General features: G+C 37.3%; 1 protein-coding gene across 1 annotated transcript in view; it reads left to right on the top strand.

Moving 5' to 3' along the window:
* Positions 1 to 21855, top strand: part of LOC124155171 — a 531883-nt gene that overhangs the window by 450449 nt on the left and 59579 nt on the right. Inside the window, exons 3-5 of the mRNA XM_046528886.1 lie at positions 13618 to 13800; positions 14407 to 14634; positions 16743 to 16997. Coding sequence (XP_046384842.1) covers positions 13618 to 13800; positions 14407 to 14634; positions 16743 to 16997 — 666 coding nt within the window. The remainder of the gene's footprint in view (positions 1 to 13617; positions 13801 to 14406; positions 14635 to 16742; positions 16998 to 21855) is intronic.

Here is a 21855-nt window from a genome sequence, read left to right as displayed (position 1 = left end):
ATGTGCTCATCCCTCGGCTAGTATTTCTACATCAACTTTAAATTGAATAACGGTCTTTTTTGATACAATTTTTTGCATCTGAAATTGAATATATCGTCAAAACTAATGGAATTAATGCATATTTGCGCTATTGTAAAGGATGAACGGTATTGGAATCAAAAAATAAACGAAACATCTTTAATATGGTGTTTCAAATTAAACAAGTTCAGAAGCTTAGATTTTTATTAACAGGTGCCTGGAAATGATTTGCAAACTAGAAATACGCAGGAAGTGAAATACATATTTGATCATTTGGTCTCGCGTATGATTTTTAGACATGACAGAGATTATGGTGACTGCTTTTTTTGGCGGTTTTTCTCACTTTGGTCTTACTTTGATGACATGAAACTCTCGAAAGTTTTATAAATTTTGCGTAATGCTCTACGTGGTTATTAACATTAGAAACTTAAGTATATATTACGTTATGTTACTTACTTTATATTTCTCTTCAATAAGTTATCGGACCGAAATAAATAAGTTATTCAACCTTGTTATGATCCTTATTATTGTTATGCATCATTAAATATTAAAAATGGCTATAAATCTTAATTAAATAATTCATTTGAACTCAAAAGTGTTATTTTGAAGCAAAAATCAATTTCATGAGTATATATTTTAGCGACACGTCTCCACCGTCACTTGATAATTGCAATCTCATTTGTTTTTTATTCTGGTGGTAATAAGGAAGCCGGATTTCTCGTGGTCCGTCTTAAATTCGAGACATCCACCTGTTGTCAATGGAGGGGATGAGCTTAGTTGTCCGTCACCTCCCGTAGTGAATACATCAAGCAGCGGGCTGGGTGTATTCCTACTCCCGATCGCCGAAATAACCGTCCAACCATAAATAACCCGGATGTTTATGCAACTCCTTTTACTTAATTGTACCTAACCTCGCATAGCCTGCAGGATACCCGCCCGACCGAGGCCCAGCGTTGGAGCAGCGTCGGTTGCGACCATGAGGTTCGCCTGTCATGTCGGTTGCCCTGACACGGCGTTTTGACCCCATCGCCCCCAATTCCCGCTCTTTTACCCCTTCCTGTGGTTCCGGATCCAAACCCTAAACCCTAGGATGTCAAATATCGACGCATGTTGCTCTTGACACTCCCAGTGAAACACCACAGGGATTATTGATATTGCCAAAATAACACTTTCCCTACATCCGTTCTGGTGAATTTATAAAATTTGTAATCCCGCTTTGATCTTCTTAGCGCCAAATGGTCCCTCAGTGGATGAGCTAAAAACTACCGAAGACCTTAATACCTATCTCTATTTTCATGAGCAAAATCATGATGAAAATTAAATCATTAATTACCTTGAAACCAAATTTACATTTTATAATGCTATTTCCATGAGTATATATTATATTCAAAATCAATCTGACTGTCAACGTTGCATTTTTGTCTTTGGTTTGTAAATAATTACTACATGGAAAAGAAAACTGCTCGCATCGGACGTGGTTGTATTCGTCCGACATTCCCGTGATGAATAAACTCTTATAGAGTCAACAGAGCAGCAATAATACCATTATAATGCTCCTTTTCATAATTATTCTTGGTTGTACGTAATTCCGTAGCTTGTGTATAGGTACGAAAATTAAATTAGCGCACACTTTCTCGACAATTTTATGTATCCAGTGCGGTAATTTTCACTTTCTAAGTTAAATTATGTTTATCTATTACATAATTATTTTGATGCTGATTTTTTTAAACATTTAACAGTCGTATTGTTGGTAATAGTCTACTTCCTGAGATGGATTTCTTAAAAAATTACTCTTGTAAAATTTTACTTTCATCTTTGAACTGGCTAATATGCAGAAATATTGACTATCTGTCAGATTTTTTATCCAACGACGCAATCGTGAATTTCATGAAAAAAATATGATTCTAAGACAATTGTAAGTTTTCAAGAACTTTTACTATTCCATTAATGTTACTATTTTATTAATGGAGTATATATTTATATCAATTTATTATTTAACTTTGATTTAATATTTATGAGACCATTATTTATCCCCAAACCTTTTAGTTAACCTTCAAATTTCAGTTCATTCCGGTTGAATCTGAAAGTGAACAATAACACCACCGGCAAAAAAAGACTAGCTCTCTAGGCGGGGAGGGGATAATATCTGAGGATGAAGATCCAGGCATTAGGGAGGGATTAACGGCAAGAGTGAGAGAGAGGGAAAGGAGATACAACCTTTGGCTGAAGGATCGCAGCGTTGTTTGCAGAGGGGGAAGGTGACCGGGATATGGGGAAAATGGACGCACCAGGGCCACTCTCTTACGCCGACAGTGTTTGACCGAGGGTCAACTCCTACTCTGACGCCCAATCCGCCACGTGACGCTGGGGAAGGTTTCCAGTGCCTCTCCCTTTCTCTCTCTCTCTCTGCCTTCTCCCCAACTTTATCACGAAGGGGAAAACTAGAAGGGCGCCTCAGTAGACAGAGCATACAGGGAATGTGAGTCACTTTAAATGGATGCATCGATCTCGCTCGTACAGTCGTATTTTTCGCTATTTTTTAAGTTTGCTTGTTTATACTGGACACGGACATCTTGAAATTTTCATGTCATATATTATTTATAGAATTGCAGTCCTAATATCGGTTCACTACAGCCCTCAACTTCTCTCTATACAATGCCAGTTCCTATACCTCTCTTCGGCTCTACTTCCTCGTATATTCCTTAGTCTCTCCTAGATACATTAGTCCCTTAGGCCGGTCCTTATTTTTTAGAATTGAGAAGAGTTGCCTACCTAGTCTCAAAATGATCCAAATGAGGTTTATATTCACCTGTTAAAATTTGGTTGCTTTTAAGTAACGAGAACCCGTGCCCCAAGGGCCCTATAGTACTGAGGAACTTCAATTTTGGGGCTGAAAAGGCACTCTTTTCATGAAAACGTGAGAGTAAATCCCTTAGGACCGAATTTAGATTTTTTGACCTATCTGTAAGCGTTCATGAGATATCGTCCGTCCTAATGCAATTCACTCTCTAGGACGCTACCCCAAACCGCGACGCCGCCGAGATGCGGCACGCACCACGGGATTGTCGCTTGGTCCTCTTCTTAGGGTCTTTCCTTCAATTTTTCCTTTCTTTGTTTCCCAAGTAACTTTTGTGCCTCATTGCATGGCCAAGGCCCCGTGATTTCTCTGGCGGAGAAAGGGTAAGGTGAGATTAGTATTTCTAGATAGAGAGAAAAGGAACAACTCTTAGTGAGAATTGAAGGGCTAAGTTCAATTTGGAGAGAGGAGGCATACCGGGCGAGTGCAAAATGTTCCATATAAACCTATCTGCTTGATTGCTTATAGTATATCCTTGTCTATATTTTCAATTGTAATTAAAGATGTTCTACCGGTTAAAGTTGGCTTATCTGGAGTATTTTGCGTGTCACTCTGCATATTTCCTCTCTCCGAATTGAACTTTCCTATTCATTTCCCCCAGATAACTTTTCCCTTTCAATCAATCTATAAATCCCCTTCTCATCCTCCCCCTCCTCCGCTTACCTTACATTCTTCCCTCTGACACTACACATTTTAGCATCCCCTTTCCGCTTAGCTCTCGCTCGCTAGATCTGTCGTACATTCTGTATTGCCATATCATTTGTACAGGTACGCCCAGAGGGAGTTTTAAAAATTACTCTACACTATCTGTTTCCCAATACTGTTTCATAACAACCCTCTCATTAACTCGTTTCTTTTCATGAATGCTTATCCGAATCTCGTCTTGATATCTACACTATAGTATATTAATTCTTTACAATGATACTTTTGGCCAGTGGCATAACCAGGAATTTTGTTCGGGGTTCCAAACCAGGGGGGAAATTTTTGAAAAACAGGGTACTAAGTAGAGGGTTTTAAACTTATTTTAACACTTTTCATGATCAAAAAACCTTCATTTTTCAAATTTTGATTATTCCGTATTTGGTTTTCTTTTGTGATGCAAGGTAAGTGAGCTTTTATATATCGGGGGGGATTTCGGACCCCCCGAATCCTCCCTCTCGTTATGTTACTGCTTTTGGTATGCCCCAAATAGCCTACTTTTCCCTCTCATTATCTCCCTTGTCTTTTCTCGCGGGGACAAACAACCAGCTGGGTGGGCAGGGCATGTGGGGATAAGGATTCGCCTGAGAGGGAGGGGTTCAGCTTCGAGGATTGATTGCGGGGGGTAGATGATCCCCTCTAGTCGTCGAGTGGGGACGATCCTTACTGGCACGAGTCAAATTAGTGAGCGAGAATGTTGCGGTCGGCTGGATGTTAAGGTCTAGGGGACGAAAGGGAGAGTGATTCTGAGGTGGAAATGGAGGAGCCTGCGCGTACAAGCGTGAGAGGGTGGCCGGAAACTTCGAATGGAATATAATTGAGGAAGTGAGAAACCAAGGGGTACAAGTGATTTTTTTCCTAAACAGAGTGAGGTACAGAAACGGATGGAATAAATGTACAAAAACTTGGTGGCCAAGGGATATGAGTGTCTCTCTGTTCTTTCCTGACATCGAGTGGAAAATCAAATGCATTACTACGTAAATACGTGGTTGATCTCGTTTGTTTTCTTTGCCCTTATTTCTGTGCCTAATTGTATTTAGAAAAAAATCATTTGTACCCCTCTTCTCACCCTCTCGGCTTCTCACCCCCTCAATTTATTATTCCGGGATAATTTCGTCCCCAAGGTACACAAATGGTTTTACTCAAGTATTAGATGCATAAAGTCGATAATTTAAATCCATAAAAGACGACATCACGATAATATCACCGAAAAAACAATATTAAAACTCGTCTTATATTACAATATTATTAGCATTAAATCAGCAAGAGTGAAAAAACACTAAAAATACAAGTATTTTAGGTATTACACAAAGTAGCACATAAAATGTTTATTAATGCAAATGAAACTCCATATTATAATGCTCATTTTTAAATCTATTGGCATTTGTACTTTTTTCAATCTTGAGATAAGTGGTTCAATTAGTCGCAAGAGGCGATCCAAAACTTCGTGATTGTGTCAACGAATACGTTATTAGTGTTCTAGAAGTTTTTAGTGAATCGGTTGCCTGAAAATAATTTCTTTGACTCGCAAGTTTCCTTTACGCAACCTTCACCTTCTATGTTCTTTTTTTATGAGAAATATTTTAATGAGATTAAGTAAATCATGTTAGTACGAGCGGCTCATTTGGCTTAACTTAAGAAATCTAAAGTTAAAGGTATAACGGTAAGGCTGAATCTTTGTGAATAAAATTTTTGCCCATTCGACCTCCATTTTACAAGTTGTTGATGCGGAAGTTGATGAATCTAATTCGTTTGGAAACGTATTATTACCTTTTTTCATTCTCTCCCAATTTTGTCAAAATAAATTTAATTAGATTCGTTCGGTAGATTTGACATTCAAAGGGAGGAAATTCTTTCAATTTCATGACCAACCATGAAAGTTTTCCGGTGCTCCTGATTTAATGATAGCGAAAGGATGGCAAATTAAAAGGGGAAATTATTCATAGGAATTTCATTCATCGTAATTATTGTTTTCCTAGATTTGTGAACGTCTACGAGGCAATGGGTTACGTAACATCTACAAATAAGGGAGGATTTTTATACTTTCTCATGAATTTACGACTTCTTTTAGCCGCAAAACTATGCGAGGAGGGGGGAGAGTCAAAATAAATTTCTATTGTGATCTTTGCTCTTCAACCGAAGCTCATTTTTTATTATAATAAATGGTGTAAAATGCAATGATTAATTAATTACGTCGATGTTTTATCTAATTTTTATTTATTATATATTTTATAATATCTGTATTGAAAACCTATTTTGGCTCAATCGGGGATAATGCCTTTAGCACCCTGACTCCTCCTTTGCACATTATTTGGATTATTTCTCATCGTCTTCGTTGTTTTTCAGTGCCGTTCCCTAAATAAGTTCTATGCCACCAATTTTATTCGAGGAATCACTATATCACGGTAAGACTAAGTTTCATTCCCAGATAATATTTTTCCTCTAAGCGACTTCTGGTCCCAATAACTTCACCCCTATCTATTTAGCAATGACCAGTTATAAATGCCAAGAACACGTTATCTTTCACAGTAGTTTAAGCTATACATCTCAAAAAAATCTTATTTATCAATGAACAATTAATATCCTCGTATAATTTGGCTTCCGCAGGGTCATTTAAGTGAAGTGCCGTTTATTCTGGGATTTACTTCGCGTGTGTTCACCTTGGTTATTTTTTCTACGCGCTCAATTAATATTCATTCCATATTGGTCACACGTGTCCCATATTGGTTACACGTGGGTACAATAATGTTGTCTTACCTTAAGACAAGACTCATCGACTCGATAATGATGAGTCATCTCATTATGTTTCTGTAAAAGAGTGAAAAATTGCGCTAGTAATAAATTTCCTCTTTGGTGAATTTGGTGAATGACTTTCGCTGACTTTCGTGCTGAAGGCTTTTTCGCAGAAAAAAAATTCGAAGAATTTACCTGAAATATAAATTAATTTATAATCAATTATCCAACAAAACATAAATCATTTGGAAGAAAAGCATTTCGCTCAACAGTACATGATATTAACTACGATGGTTGCTACTGTACTCAGGGCTCATGCGAAAATGAGGTAAATTTTTTGCCCACGTCTTACAATTGATAACCGTGAAATTGAAATTGGGTGAAGACGTGTGAAAGTGGCAAGTTCCTCTTCGAAACCGTCATCCCAAAGACGTGCCGACGAATGGCAGAGGAGTCGCGGGGGACTAAAAATTCGTCTGTTGGAATTTTTTTCGAGCACCGCCCGAGTGTGATAGAATGAAGTGAGGAGGAAAAGCGGTTGAGCAAACTTAATCCATTTTGCCTCACCGATCTCTTTCTTCGCTTCCGATGTTCCTCGATCCAAGTCGACTCCGTCACTCTTTTCTTTACTCTCTCCCTCTCTCTCTCGTCTCTCTCTTTATTCCTTTTGCGGGTTAACTCGTGTCATTCCACATCCCCAACTCTTGTCATTCGAAAAGTGTTCAAGCGAAACGTTTCCCCGTCGCAGCCCTAGGAAAGAGAGTCTTCTCGTCCCGTTTCCTGTCACACTTCCGTTTATCATTTCTTGCCTTCAGATTTTATATATTCGCACCATCATCTTAGGCATCCTCTCTTGAGTTATTCTATATTCTTAGATCCTACTTACAGGTATCTATTTCTCAAAAATATATATGTATATATGTCCCTATCCTCTGGTACATGATGGTAGAGGACTTGAAACTGTCCGGGTGTGAATGGAGTGCGTAATAAGGAAAAGGGGATTTTAAAAAATTCTTGACTCATTGCGCTGAAATGACGAACCTATCTCGTCATGAACTTCTGATGCCAAATCGCGCAGTGACGAGTAACGATAGTTCGAGTAACGAGTAACGATAGATAACGAGATAACGTAGTTTGTCATTAGATTTTCATGATTTTAGCACTATTAATGGAAACAATGAAAATATATTTTGAAAGTTTAGCAATGCTAAAACATCCATTAGGTATATAAATAACTCATATTTTATGAAACATCATGCATTGGAAAAAATAACATGATTTTATATGAGTAGCGATAGCAGTGTTATCGATGTTCTGACGCGCGTATACATTAACATATTGTTCGCGAACAATATGAAATAATGAAAAATTAACCCCGAGTTCCCCAGCGTATCGAATCTTGGAAGGCTATTCGGGAATTACACCGGGTCAGGTTCTCCAATTCCATCTCGGCCGACGTTTCGATGAACGAGTTATCTATCGTCATCAGGGAATCAAAACGTCGGCCGAGATGGAGTTGGAGAACCTGACGCGGTGGAAATTCCGAATAGCCTTCCACGAATATGAAATAAATTTCACTGTTCTGTATTCATTGCAAACTACAAAATATCATTTAATTACCTACCATTATTTCCATTTAAAAATAACCACAGAAAAAAATAAAGAGCGGATAGGAGCACGATATTCAGAAAATAAATTGAAGTGGAAAGTGTTAAGCGTGATAACAAAAAAAATTGTGGGTGGAGAACTTACTGAATGGATAGAATGAAAAATAATAGGCTTTACGTGGAGTTGATTCGAGAGGTTCACTGTCGGAGAGGGAAAATTTTTCGTGTAAACCTACCCTCACACTATTGACTAATGAAATAATTGTCCGTTTGGGAGGAGTGCGGTGGCCGTAGGCGTAGATAGAATCTCACTTACAAACGAAAGCCTTCACGTTGTGCGAATCAATCGGTACATCCACTCTCATGGCTCAATTAATAAAAAATAACATCTACGCGAACCACTAAAAAGCAAGAACTTCTTGCTACTGCCCTATTGCAACCGTCTCGAAGATTTTCAATCTGTTACTTGAGTTACATTAGGTCATCAAAAACTTCGTCAATATTTGCCAGGAATCTAAAACAATTCTCATGTCGTCATCTCTGCTACCATTATCCTTATATATTCATTTTCCTGGCTCTTTCTTTTTTATTTTCTAAATTTTATGTATATTTTAAGTACAATGACGAATCCTAAACTTAATTATGTGCAAGCAATGACATGGGAGAATAAATTATATTTATTATTGATGTAGGAAAGAAAGGTTGTTCCCATATTTTTCAGCCTTTTCTATTTAAATAAAAACTTGCATACAAGAATCGTGAAGTAAGAAATGCCAAGCTTAGTCAGTATTTGAGTATTACCCTCCAACGTTCCGGAATTGAGGCTCCCGCTTCGGTAGTCCCTTCATTGTTTGATTAAGGTCGCTGTAGCTCCTTCCTGTTTGGTTTCATTTGTATTTACTGTCGTCCTCGGCCGGAAATATTATTTTAGTGGCCCTATATTCGGACGATAGCGTACGCATACGACTGACTAGCTGTAAGCATAGCTAGGAAAAACAACATTTCGACGCTATTAATTTAGTTAGGAATATTTCTTTAACTTTAGGATCCTTATTAAGACCTACTTTATGAGATATTTAAGTTTTATTTCTACGCTTATTGAAGATTGACATTGATTGGTATTTTAGAGTCCGTGATAAGCTAAAATGTGATTCAACGCCTAAATGAGTATGCATTATTACATACTTTATAGTCAATAGTTGGATTCTTAATATTTACTTTTTTCTCTTGATCCCTAATAGGTTGAAAAGGCTTTTACTTTCGAAGTAGTAGGTTGAGTAAGTATACAAATTGGTAGTTATTTGCCCTCGAGTCCACTTGAAAAGTAAAATGCGCGGTTACTGTCTCTTTCAATTTTCGTGCTTGCGTTGATTTCCGTCATTGCTGTCTTATTTGTGAATTTAATTTCTGTATTATAAACATTTTATGTAATTTACCAAATTTTAATCGTTTCTTCGCGGCCAATCAATTATTTTTGCCCGTATTGCATGAAAATATTTGCAATTAGTGAACATTAGGGAAAATATTTGCAATTGCCCCTCTTGATGGAATATATTTGCAATTGCTGTCAACCATCAAAGATTGAAAAAGAGGAACATTAAATATGTTGTCGGCTTTGTTAGGGAATTCACTTTCTTTCGAGCAGATAGGAACGACAGTCAGAATTTTAGTTCGAGCTTTTTTATTTTACCCCAATACAGAAGCAGTCGTGTTATAAATATATTCATCCCCTTTATGATTCCTTCAAATGAGCAATTTTTAACATTGTCTTATTCTTCATCTTTAGATCATACGTTTTTGATTACGACTACCAAGATACCCGAGACAATTGACTCCTTCCGTTTTGTTTTTTTGTATTACTAAGCGTTGCCTCCTAGGTTTTATCTTTTTGCATTGAACTAGACGTTATTAAAATGAAAAAAAAATAAATAAAACACAAAGGAGAAGACCCTGAATGGAATGGATGGGGTAGTTATGGAGTTATCATCTATCGTGTTGTTTGCCGTAAATAATGCAGAAATTGTCTTATAAAGGCAAGGAAAATAAAAGGAGGATTATTTCCCTAATTCCAAAAACATTCGCATTAAAATTCTTTGCTTATCTCTCTTGTTTCTTCCTTTTCTCTGTAATCGCTTTATTTACGAATCAAATTAACTCTTTGTTTCGCTCGGAAATACGTTAAGCATTGAGCCAGTCTCTTTTGAAATCTTCGGAGACTGTTTCTTTCTTTGTCAAGTCATTATTTCTCTCCTCCCGTCGGGATGTATCCACACCTCCGACTTATTTTCTCCTCTCCCTGCAAAAAGTCTTTCCGACTGCCCCTTTCGCCGCCAGGGGGAAAAATCATGAGGAGTGGGTGGTTCCGTGGGTGGAATTTTGTTTTAAATAAAATCCGTCTCAAAGTCCTCCTCCTCCTCCCACGACTTTTCGTACTGGGAGCAAAACTTCCGACTGCGCGATCTCTCAGAGATATGAAAATAGGGAAAGTCGGGGAAAAAAGAAAGTGGGAAGACGGTTCCACGTCGACTTCTGCAATAATTAATTCGGCTTTAGCGGTTCGAAGTAATTCAGAAGCTGCTTTTTTAATATATTTTATTTTTTTAATCATTAAATTGTTTAAATAAGTTGATAGTATAAAATTTATTGTCAAAAAATGAGCAAACATAACTACATATTCGACTTCAGCGGATCAAAAACATCTTAAACAAGCATTTCAGACAAGGATAAACTTAAAACACTATCGAAAATGTGCTCGAAGGATAGAAAAAAAACTTGTTAGTTTTAATATTAATATTTTTCATACCCTCCATGAGTTGATTTCATCGTTTCCAGTTACGGAGCGTCTTTATACCAACTGTAGGGTTTACGAAATAGTCAGTTACCAATTATCTCGTGGTTACGAGATGTCATGGTTACGAAATGTCCGTTTACGTATTGACGTGATCCCGGGGGGACCGGAGGGGTGGTTTTGAAGGAGGAGGGGAGGGAAGGAGGATAGAGAGAGGGGCATTGTGGGTGAGGGATGGCCATTTTTGGGGAATGGGACCGTTAGCGGACAAGAACGTTAATGAGTTGGCACTATGAGGGTTGCGGGAGGAGAAAAAAATTCTCTCCCGCCGGAATCTGCCCATTTTCACCCCTTGTTCTTTTTTCTCCTCCTCCTCCTCCACCCCTTTCGCAGTGGTCCAATTCGTCCAGTCCTTTCTCCTCTTTCCCCTTTCATCTTAATTTGTCTCCCGGTGGACAATTTTTCTAATCGCGCGCAGACCCTCCTCGTATCCGTTCATTTGGCAATTACCCTCACCCGTCATCAATCACCAAGGCCAACACCTTACGCTCTCCCCATCAGGCCGGCCACTCGGCGGTACACGCCTAGAAGCCTCTTTACTCTCGCGCCATAAACTTCACCACGTTTTTCCACAGTACCATTTTAGGCTCTATCTCAATTGAGGGACAACTGATGCTGGGGCTGCAGGAATCATCGTGGGGATCGGTTCGGTCTGGTGGCTAGAGCGCGGGCTACCCAAAGCGTCGATCCAGGTTCGAATCCCGGTGGTGGCGGAGATTTTTTAGATGCCGAACTGCTACAATGAGTACTTTGAGAAGAGCTACAACTTCAACAATATGTCCGTTAGATGGGACGTTAAGTCATAATTTCCTCAGCGCCGATCATCAAGAGCAGGCCTATTCTGACGTCGGATTTCTCTTCACTCTTCTCTCACGGCGATAATAGCGTGAGCTGCTGGTCGCTATTGCTATATACCATACTAGAGCTACCGTTATGGCTAGTTAAAAATCTCCTAGTGGGCGCTTGATCATTACGCAGCATACTCTTTCGTCGTCATAAGTCAATGATACAAAGCTTGATGTAACTCTCCATTCCGCTCTCCTATCCACTAGCTTTTTCAAAGTGACATATTATTTTCTCTTTTATATCCTTTAAAATCTGTTCTATGACATTTGTGGTTATGCGCTCATATTTTGATCACCCCTCTTTCTATGAGAGGATTATTTGACTACTCGCTTAGAATAATATGATTACGCTCATATAAATCATTTATCAAAGGTTTACAATTTTTTTTCATTTATTAGTATTTTTTTCATGTTCGTGTTAAGGATGCAAAAAATTTTATTTTAAAACATGCGGATTGTAATTGATACACAATTTTTGTTTTATTTTCGATTAGTGATCATTAGAGATATGTGAGAATAGCACTTTCATTTTAATTTGATAGCACTTTCAATTACAGTACATATTTGTAGCATCTATTTTTTCTTTATTACCATAATGTATCACTAGTAGTTGACGACAAAGTGGAATGAAACACATTTTTTTGAAAGAATACGGAATAGTTTAAATAAATATGGGGTATAATAATAATAAATTAAGGAGTAAGATACAAAGTAAACGATTAAAAATGATATTAGTAATCTGAAATTCATTTCAATTAGTTTCAGTTCAATTTCATTGAACATCAACATTGAACAAGTTTCAATACTTTCTTCCTTCAACCGGCTGCGTCTGTCGGTCACTGCTATATTGGACTGGCTGAAAAACCTCTATGCATCTACGATGCTAATTGGTGTTCAGATTGTGTGGAGTGCAGAATTACCAAACTCAGTTTCTTCTTGGCAGATGGCAAGAAATATTTGCTTATCATCGTAGAATCTACCAGGGCTCTCTCTCAACCTCTCTAGTAGCTGCCGATTAAAATACATGTGACCATCTATTAAGTAGTAAGTCACAACGTCCCTTGGCGTAGCGAGGGGCGGGCTCGGCTCTAAATTTTGTCAACGAAGAGGCAAATTTGTGGTTCAAATATCATAAAAAGCCCATCCATCGCGCCTATGTAGCATTTATTCACGTGTGTCGCATCAATATCGCATTTATCGCGTATGCGATTTTCACGTATCACTATAATGATCATAAATCATTCTTTTTGGTAAAATGTAGCGTGTGATGTTAATAAGAGGGCTGTTCGGAAAGTAACCTCCGTTTGCTCACTACGTGAAAATTGATGGAAGTATTGCCGCCATTGTTGCGTCGGCACGCACAGCAGGTCTGTCGGCGTACAGTCGTGGTAGACTGAAGGTCATTTGAGAGCTAGTTGTTTTTTGGTAGCTTGTCAAATTGTGTCCTACAGTAGAAATTCACGCCGAGTGCGCGCTGTTATTCGATTGTTCACAGCTAAACATTATTCGTATAGGTAACTTGGTGCTGTGTATGACCCAAAGATTATGAGTGAAGTAGTCGATCTGGCATGGGATTATAGTGGTTATATGAGGAAATTAGCTTGGCTCCTTGCGATTTGAGGATGATGAAGTGCTCAAAGATGGGGGTCATCGGATGACTCAAGGCACAGGAGAGAGCACGGTAAGATGAGAGCGCACGATCTTTGGGCGAGAGATTTTATTGCAGGAGGAATTTCAAAGTTAGTTTATAGGCATGATGAGCGCCTAAATTTCCATGGAAATTATGCTGAAAAGTAAAGGAAAGTCGTAGTTTTTAGATGTATTGAATAAATTTTGTAAGTCTACACTATAGTGTTTTATTTATAAAAAACGGAGGTTACTTTCCACTATTTCTGCACACTATCTTGGCGATCATTATATCATTCAGCCTCGGCTCTCAAGTGTGGAAACAAATATCATTTTTATGAGTTTTGGGCCAGATTTAATCAGCCAATCTCTTGTCTCCTACAGATCGCGAATGTCCCGAACTTCAGGCTCCAGATGAGGGATGGGTGCGGTTGACTGGACGGCTTTTTGGGGACCGTGCTGTTTACTCATGCCGGGAAGGCCTAAGAGTCGTCGGTTTGGCAACCAGAGTCTGCCGTGCAGATGGAGAGTGGTCCGGTTCTGGCCCTCCACAGTGTAAAGATAATGGTAAGTACTCATTCTTTCAAAGCAGGTCATGACCTGCTTTGACAGAATGCTGCAGTAAACAATGACCATATATAAGATTGTTGTAAATTGAGGTATCACAAGAAAAAGGATATAAACTAACAACTGGAGGACCGAGCAAATTCTTGCAAAAAATAAGCACTGGAAAGCCATTGGTCATGAATCTCCAGTTTCCAAGAAAATTATCAATAAATATTGATTTAACTGGTGAGAAATTGGGAAAAATTATTTTTTTTATACTTAACAATCAACTGTGAGAACTGATCAGACATTGATAGATCACTCCAGTTACAGGGTAAACTGACTAAGTACTGATGAATTTTGGCTATAACTCTTCTTTAAATTAGGAGGAAGTGTATAACTAATTTACGGGAAAAAGTGCTGAATAATTAAGTTATTCCTAAATTGAAGTAACTACCTATTTCATTGCAAGAAAAACTGAACCATCCAATCATCTTCAGAGATATTCTGAAGCCTACTTTTCTAAACCTGATCAACAATCTTTTCCACTATTCATATCAAAAGTTGATTCCCAATACAATTACAGATACTAATATTAATTCATTCTGCATCACTTCTGTTCCCCAGTCTACTGCACAGTTCCACCTACCATGGACCATGCTCGGCATAATGCACCACCAGAGCAAGCAACATTTGCCGTGGAGACCACGCTGGAGTACCAGTGTCTGCCGGGATACTCCACCCTTGGCTTTCCCAGAGCCAAATGCTTGGCCATTGACTCACCTTCTGGAAGCAGCAGCATGATGGGAAGTGGACAGAGGGCCTCGTGGTATGGGCCAGACATCACTTGTGAACGTGAGTAGTGAGCATTTTTTTTCTGAATATTAAGGTTCTTGGGGAACAAAATATATGTTAATGATTTCACATCTATGTACATACCTATAGGTCATTTTTACACCTCTGTGAACTCTTACTATTATTTAATAATTGATTCCAAAGCAGACTCTTAAAATTCCATAAAACTCAGACCATATTAAGTCAGTAGGGCCAGGTGGATGAGTGGTCAAAGATAGGTGATATGATATGACTAGTATGTATTATGTTTAAATGGTCTGCATAATTATATCAAAAGCTATGGCAGTTGAGCCATTTTCAGGGAGCCTTACAAACAAAGACAAACTTAAACAGCAAAGTCAATGATTTCTAGCTAAGGTGGGATGCTTTGGGAAGCTCTTTATGTCAATCTTTTGCTTGTTTTTTTCTGTTGAATATAAATAGGTGTCAGAATCCTCTAATATCAGGCACCATAGCATAATTTAGAGTACAAAGTTATGATTATTTAGTGATATTATGGACCCTCTTTCTAGATATGATAGATATAGATTTCTATGGTAAGATAACTTGATGGGATATTTTTTGGTATTATCCATCATAACCAGTTGAAAATCATTTGTCGCTTTTGAAAATGACATGTCGCATTATGGACATACTATCAGTTTTTGTTAGCCATACCTTTTCTTGGGGGAGGGGCTGAGAAAAGGGACATGGCACCATGTGTGTCCTGCTGATTTTGAATGGAATATATCAGCAACATTAGTAATTTAGGTGAAAGACAATCACCCTATTCAGAGCAATCTGACCTGTAGTGATGGGTGTGAAATTATGAATGTAAAACCTTTGCTAATATGTGTATTTAAGTTTGCCTATAATTTTTATTGTATAATATAATTATAATTATTGCCTATCATATTCAAATTAACATAAATGAAGGTTTGCATTATGGAAGTCAATGACTTTATTGTTTATGGCTGAAATTATGTGATACAAGTGATGCTCCTGCCTCATTTGTCCCTCCTTTACCACGCCTATAATAAAATGTAGTTGTAGTGCATAAGGGGGCATCCGTTAATTATGTGAGGTGATTTTGGCAATTTGTGGAACTTCCCCACTAGTGAGATATTGTGAGATTTGGCTTGACCCTTTGGCTTCCTCTAATCTCACATGACATTCCTCAAAATGTGTATTGTCAGTATAAATATGTTATTCTATGCTTCATTGTGTTGGTTTTAATTAAAAAAAGTAACTTGTTTAATTAACTTTATTTAACCCTTTGCGGTCCAATGTTGAGGCTGACTCGACAGGCCTAGTGATGCAGCATCAGATTCAACGACAAGTTTAGCTCGACATCATAAGGCACTGCGATTATACAGCGCTCAAGGGATTATACATTATTTCAAGAGATATCACACATTGGAAATTTTTCAAGAAAAAACTCTTTGATAGATCATGGAAACTATTAAAACCAGTGGATTTTTACTTTAAACAATAAAATAAGAACATTTAGAGGGCAACAATCAATCATGTCAATTTTTTTCCTAAAAATTATTTTGAAAAAAATAATATAATAAAAAATTGGACCAAAAAGAGTTAAGGTTAGTCAATTCAACCCAATTTCTCACAATTTTACTCTGTTTCTTGCGGATAAAAAATGTGATACTTGCCAGGACCTCCCATTCCCCATGTGAGATTGGTTGAGAATCTGCATAACCCCCTCCCCCTCTAAACACCACACGTCAGTGGCATAACTATGGGGGGGGGATTAGGGGATGTAACCTTCCCCAAAGCCTCAGAAAAATCAAAAAAATATTTTAAAATCTGTATGGATTTGGTGTATAAAAACTGGATCTGCTTGAAGTTAAATTTTAAGCGCCAAAATAATGTAAAATGCATTTTCAGGCATGCTTTTTTTCAAAAATTTTCCCCATTTTCTGGGAGGGGGGGTTAGCCCCCACTAATCCCCTTCATTGCCCCTTCAAAGCCCCCTTATCCCTCCCAAAGCATATTCCGCTACTGCCTCACATAATTACTGGATGCATCCTAATTGCAAACATTGAGTTTTTGTGATGATACTGAGAGACAAGTGCTGGTAAACATTTGTTTTCCCTTCTCATTATTTTTTTCAGCCCGGTCGTGTGGGCCTCCATCTCCCATCCCTAATGGGTGGGCGGAAAGTGAATGTCTAACTTTTGGTTGCAAAGCCACGTATCGTTGTGCAGATGGGTTTCAATTGCACGTGACGACTGCCTCTTCGGCCACTGCAGCTGTGCCGAGTGGCGGGGGCAGTGCCCAGCTGGGCATCATCAGACCTGCCTCTGAAAGGCACTGCACGGCCGATGGCAGCTGGGCACCTAAAGAGTTGCCCTCCTGCGTCCGTAAGTGTATGTAGAAACTCGCTTCTTTGGGCAGCAAGTATAAAAATTTTCTATTCATCTAATTTTATCCAAAATTGGAAGTTATACAGCCTTCCTGATTAATGAGAAAAAAATTCTTTGGAAAGTAGACAAGTCCTTGCAAACAATAATGCTTGGCAGCTAAATGTTGCTTTACGCTCACTTTTTGTTTCATATCATCTGCATGATATGATGTTTTCTAATGTGTATTCATGTTCCATCTCAAGCATATCATTAATCATTCATAATTTCCAAAAGCTAGAATATAGCCTTTTGAAATGGAAATAAGAATATGCGATTCATCATTGTGGAAATGAATCATTGTATGTGCCATATTTTACAGCCTATAAGATGCACTGTACAGAGTGTTGCACAGGATGGAAATTCCATGAAATATAGTTGAAAAAAATCAATGCATGCATTCATAACTTGAAAATGTTAATGGGAACAAAAACAAAATTTTCGACGTAATACAGAGGATTTCAAAAATTGTATCAAAGATCTATACCACTGCAGCTACTGTCATCACTGCTGAATTCTACAAGTTTTCCAATCTGTTAAGCCATCTCCATTTTCATAAAAAGTAATTTTCATAATTAAAAAAATTTGGTCTTGCTTATACTTTTGTTTAATACATACTTCAATAATCATCAGTATGGAAGGCAATTTCAGTTGCTCCATAAAAGGTATGCGTGCAGTTCTTCTAGAAAACTTTGCTCACTTTAGTTTGATTTATGTAATATTTCAGTTATATGAAGGTCATTTTAAATCTTAGCATATGAGAGCTTTTACTTTCAAGTTGCAGTCTGCTCATCATATTTGCCTTTATTTTCTACTACTGGTTCAGGAACTTGATTACATTAACTAAAATAGATCAGTCGGTGTTCCTAAACTAGTGCATCATGGAAACTTGCGACAAGCACAAGGCAAAGCGTAACTCTCCTGTATGAAATTCAATAGACAAGCTTGCTATAATATTTACCTTTGCAGAAGCAAAATGATCAAGAACTTCATGGAGTAGAATACATCTCACATAATTTTTTTACATTCAAATGTCATTAAGAGCTGCTTGGGTTATGTGAATTGCTATATCATAATTTCATCAGTCCCACCAGAGCACAGCTAAGCAGAGCACTTTTCACCACCTTGCTATCTGCTTATCAGAAATGTATTCATATATGTATTTCAGAATTTACCATTTCAGCTATTATCAGATTTATTCAAATAAATTTCATCAAGCTTAACATGATTTACTGCTCATGGAGCTTTTCCAATATGCTATTTGCAGAATAAATGTGCAACCTGCCCCTGATTACAGTAGGTAGGTACCTTGGAACTTGATTGGTTGATCCTTGACATGGTAGTTTAAAAAGGTGCTAGTTTAAAAGGTTAAAAATGCATGATTCAAGCTGAGGGCTCAACTTAATCTGTTCTACATTTAATTCTATGATAATCATTTATGATTTGTAATTTTAAGTTGATTCCGAAGGAAAACATAGAAAGTGGTGTGTGAAAATAGTTTTTGGCCTCAGATGACAATTTTTATCTGAAGCTGAATGGATGATGTGTAAGTTGAATCCAAATACATGTGGAAATGTAATCTTTATCAAGCTTCCCCCAGAGTTTTGGCCATATTCTCTCTGCTGTCTCACCTGTTACTTAAAGAATTTGTGAAATATTATGGAAACTCTGGGCAGCGGATGGTGCAAATAATGATATGCCAATCAAAAATTTTGTGTCAATCTCAAGTAACTTTTTTTAAATGAATCTCAATTTGTAACAGGATTGAATTATTAGCTATAAATTTAAATTATTACCTTCAATTGACTTTCAAATTTATTTCAAGAAACATTTATAAACTCAAAAAACTGTGATAGTCGATGATTCTAAATCTCTCCGTGGTCAAGTCTCCCCCAATGCACTTTACTATTCACTACTGAAATAAATTGTTCAAAATCTTGTTTGATTTTATCATATACCGGCCGTCATTCCATTATTTAATAAATTTTACTCCATTCCATTTCTATAAGTCATTGGCCATTTCAGCCCCACTATTTGATATTATTATAAATTATGTATGTAGCTATAGTGATGTTAAACTAATGAAGATATTTAAAACTGAAAGTTAAAGTTAGCAAAACTATGTTAAATGGGGTTATTTTAACCCTTTCACTGCTGTGAACACACCTGGTATGTACGTTCACACAGCAGGCTGTTGTGAAAGTACCTTTACATTCTCCCTGCCCTGCGATCAACGCTTTCACCGCATGTGACGGGTAGTTTTCATAAGGATGGGCAACGAAAGAGTTAAAAGAGTCCTAACTGTTCTATGTGATTTTTTATTTTAAAGCATTTACATAAATATAAAATATTGCTCCTCATTTTGTACAAAGGAGTTCTACCAGCCTAAGGATCATTGTCATTGTATAATTATACTAAACCGTGGCCTAAATGAACCACAAATATTTTACTTTTTTCTGCCAAATACTGTCATAAGATGGTATCATTTTATGCAAAACATTTTTGTAGCATTTAAACATGTCATAGGAGTATGTAAGAAAAGATATACATAATGCTCCCTGGAGCAGCGACATAGCCCAGGGAGTTTTTTCTGGGTTTTACCCCCTGCCCCCCTCGAGCCTTTAATAGAGGCGCCAAAAACAAATAAGATGGTCTCAGTAGTTAAATAAATACTTTATTTCAACAAATACCTGAACAAAATTACTGTTTTTGAGACCTAAAAATCATGTTTTCAACATCATAAATCCCCGGACCCACCTTTGCCCTGAAGTGTTTTCCATACATACCAGAAGGCCCAGAAATCTCCGGTAACCCTCCCCCACCCTTCATCCTGGCTATGCGACTGCCCTGGAGGATCAAAAAATACATGGTCCTTTACAAGGATATTAATCAACCTATAGATAAGTTTTAATTCGCTTGGAATTAAATTTAAAAATCAAGAAATTATGGCTTTCTCAGGGTCCAAACCTGGTTCTCCTAATTACTCATCCAATTAACCAGCAGTGGAATGTCTAAATGGGTATTTTTATACAACAAGGACTTTTTAATCTGTCTAAATCAAGTATTTGATTTAAAAAATATCCAAATTGCAGTGGCAGACTGGTTACCTCAGCACTCCAAAGGAGAGAAAAGAGTATGAAGCAGTGGGAAATACAGTGCTAGAGTTAAAATGTGAAAACTATAGCAAAAAGGGAGCAAGATGGGGCCCCTTCCCCAAAGTATCTTGATAGCTAAAATGTTAGGAGAGTTGACTAGCACGAGAAGAAAGATAGACGGACCATAACCGCTATCAAGGGTCTTGTGTGTTCGTTTTACAATTCAAGAATTTGCAGGGTCTAAGGAAAATGAAAGGTGTTTATCAACAGCCCCAGGCTTCCTGAGTCAGTCTGGGGCCTTCAGCCATGGGACTCCCAGGCGTTGACCTTATGATTTATAAGATTTATTTTATTCGTGCAAGTTAAATTTTACAAAAATAAGGGAACCCCGGAAACAGGCCAAACACCACACATGCAATGACTAAGCTTGAATATGCTTCACCACTGTACAGTAGGCTTATTATACAAGTACATACATATATTTTTTTGTTTTTGATTTTGTTTCATGTTTTTGGAAATCTGTATACAGGTGGTTGTTTGAGTTGGTTGGTTGAGTGTTTCATGATTTCTTCTTTTTTTTATGTTAACCTTCTCAGTCTGAGTGTTTATGATTATATATTAATTTAGGCTCCAAAGGAAAGGATTCCTAGAGCCAATAAAGTTTATTTATTTATTTAACATATATGGAAGTGATAATTGCTACGGATCATATTAACAATACTTATTGTCTCAATGATAAACTATCAACACCATAAATATTTGATAACTTTATTATGAACAATATGCTTTTGGTGAACCTTATGTGAGATGAACGGAAAATTTGGATTTGACAACATTTGTAGATAATGTGATATAATGATTAAAAACTAATATATTATGTCCACATGTCCCTGGCCATGGATTACTGTGAGCACTGCTGAAGAGAGCTGATTTGATCCCAATGCATTAGTTAGAGCATTGCTATGTGCAATGAGGGGTGGAGGTAAAATACATGTACATACACATACAAACATGTCATGTGTAACTGTGCGAGTGTATTTTTTAGACAAACTCACCTGTGAATGGTATGGTCAGTTGAGTACAGTATGGTGTGTATGTTTGGGAGAAACCATTGGATGAGGCTTGACCAAACTTTAAGATTATGATGTAAAAATGAAAAAAAATGTAAATGATGAAATTTAACCGATAGAGCTAGAGCTGATTGAATGTTATGAACAAATAAATAATAATTTCAACTTTATAAGATTAATGAGTGGAGATCTAATTCAACCTGTGGTAAATAGAGCTTAGCCTATTAATTTATCTTATCCAGCTAATTATTAGTCTGCCATGGTAATTAATTGCTTTTACTTTTACTAAGAAAAAAATTAACTTACAAAGAAATTTGATGGCAGAAAAATCTCTCAGTGAGCATATTTTATTAATTCTTTATCTGTGTTTTTATTTTGAAGGTTTCCATGGATTGCAATGATAAATTTATAGGTCATTTTATTGTACTCTTTATTAGCATTCTGAAAGTGTAACGTGTAATTTGTGTAGTTATCCATGGAATCCATTCCTTTAATTTTTGTACTGTACGTCACTACAAGGCTGGAACTCTAAAATTGGTGTGTCTTTTAGGCCGTAAAATATAAGTGCTTTACGATAAAAAAAATATGTTCTTAATTTTGCTGATTCCTGAAAATTCCAGGAATTATATGCATTTATTGTCTACTTTTTGGGAAAAATTG

This window comes from Ischnura elegans, chromosome 3 (assembly GCF_921293095.1).
Source record: "Ischnura elegans chromosome 3, ioIscEleg1.1, whole genome shotgun sequence".
NCBI lineage: Eukaryota > Metazoa > Arthropoda > Insecta > Odonata > Coenagrionidae > Ischnura > Ischnura elegans.
This window is presented reverse-complemented; position numbering and strand designations above follow the sequence as displayed.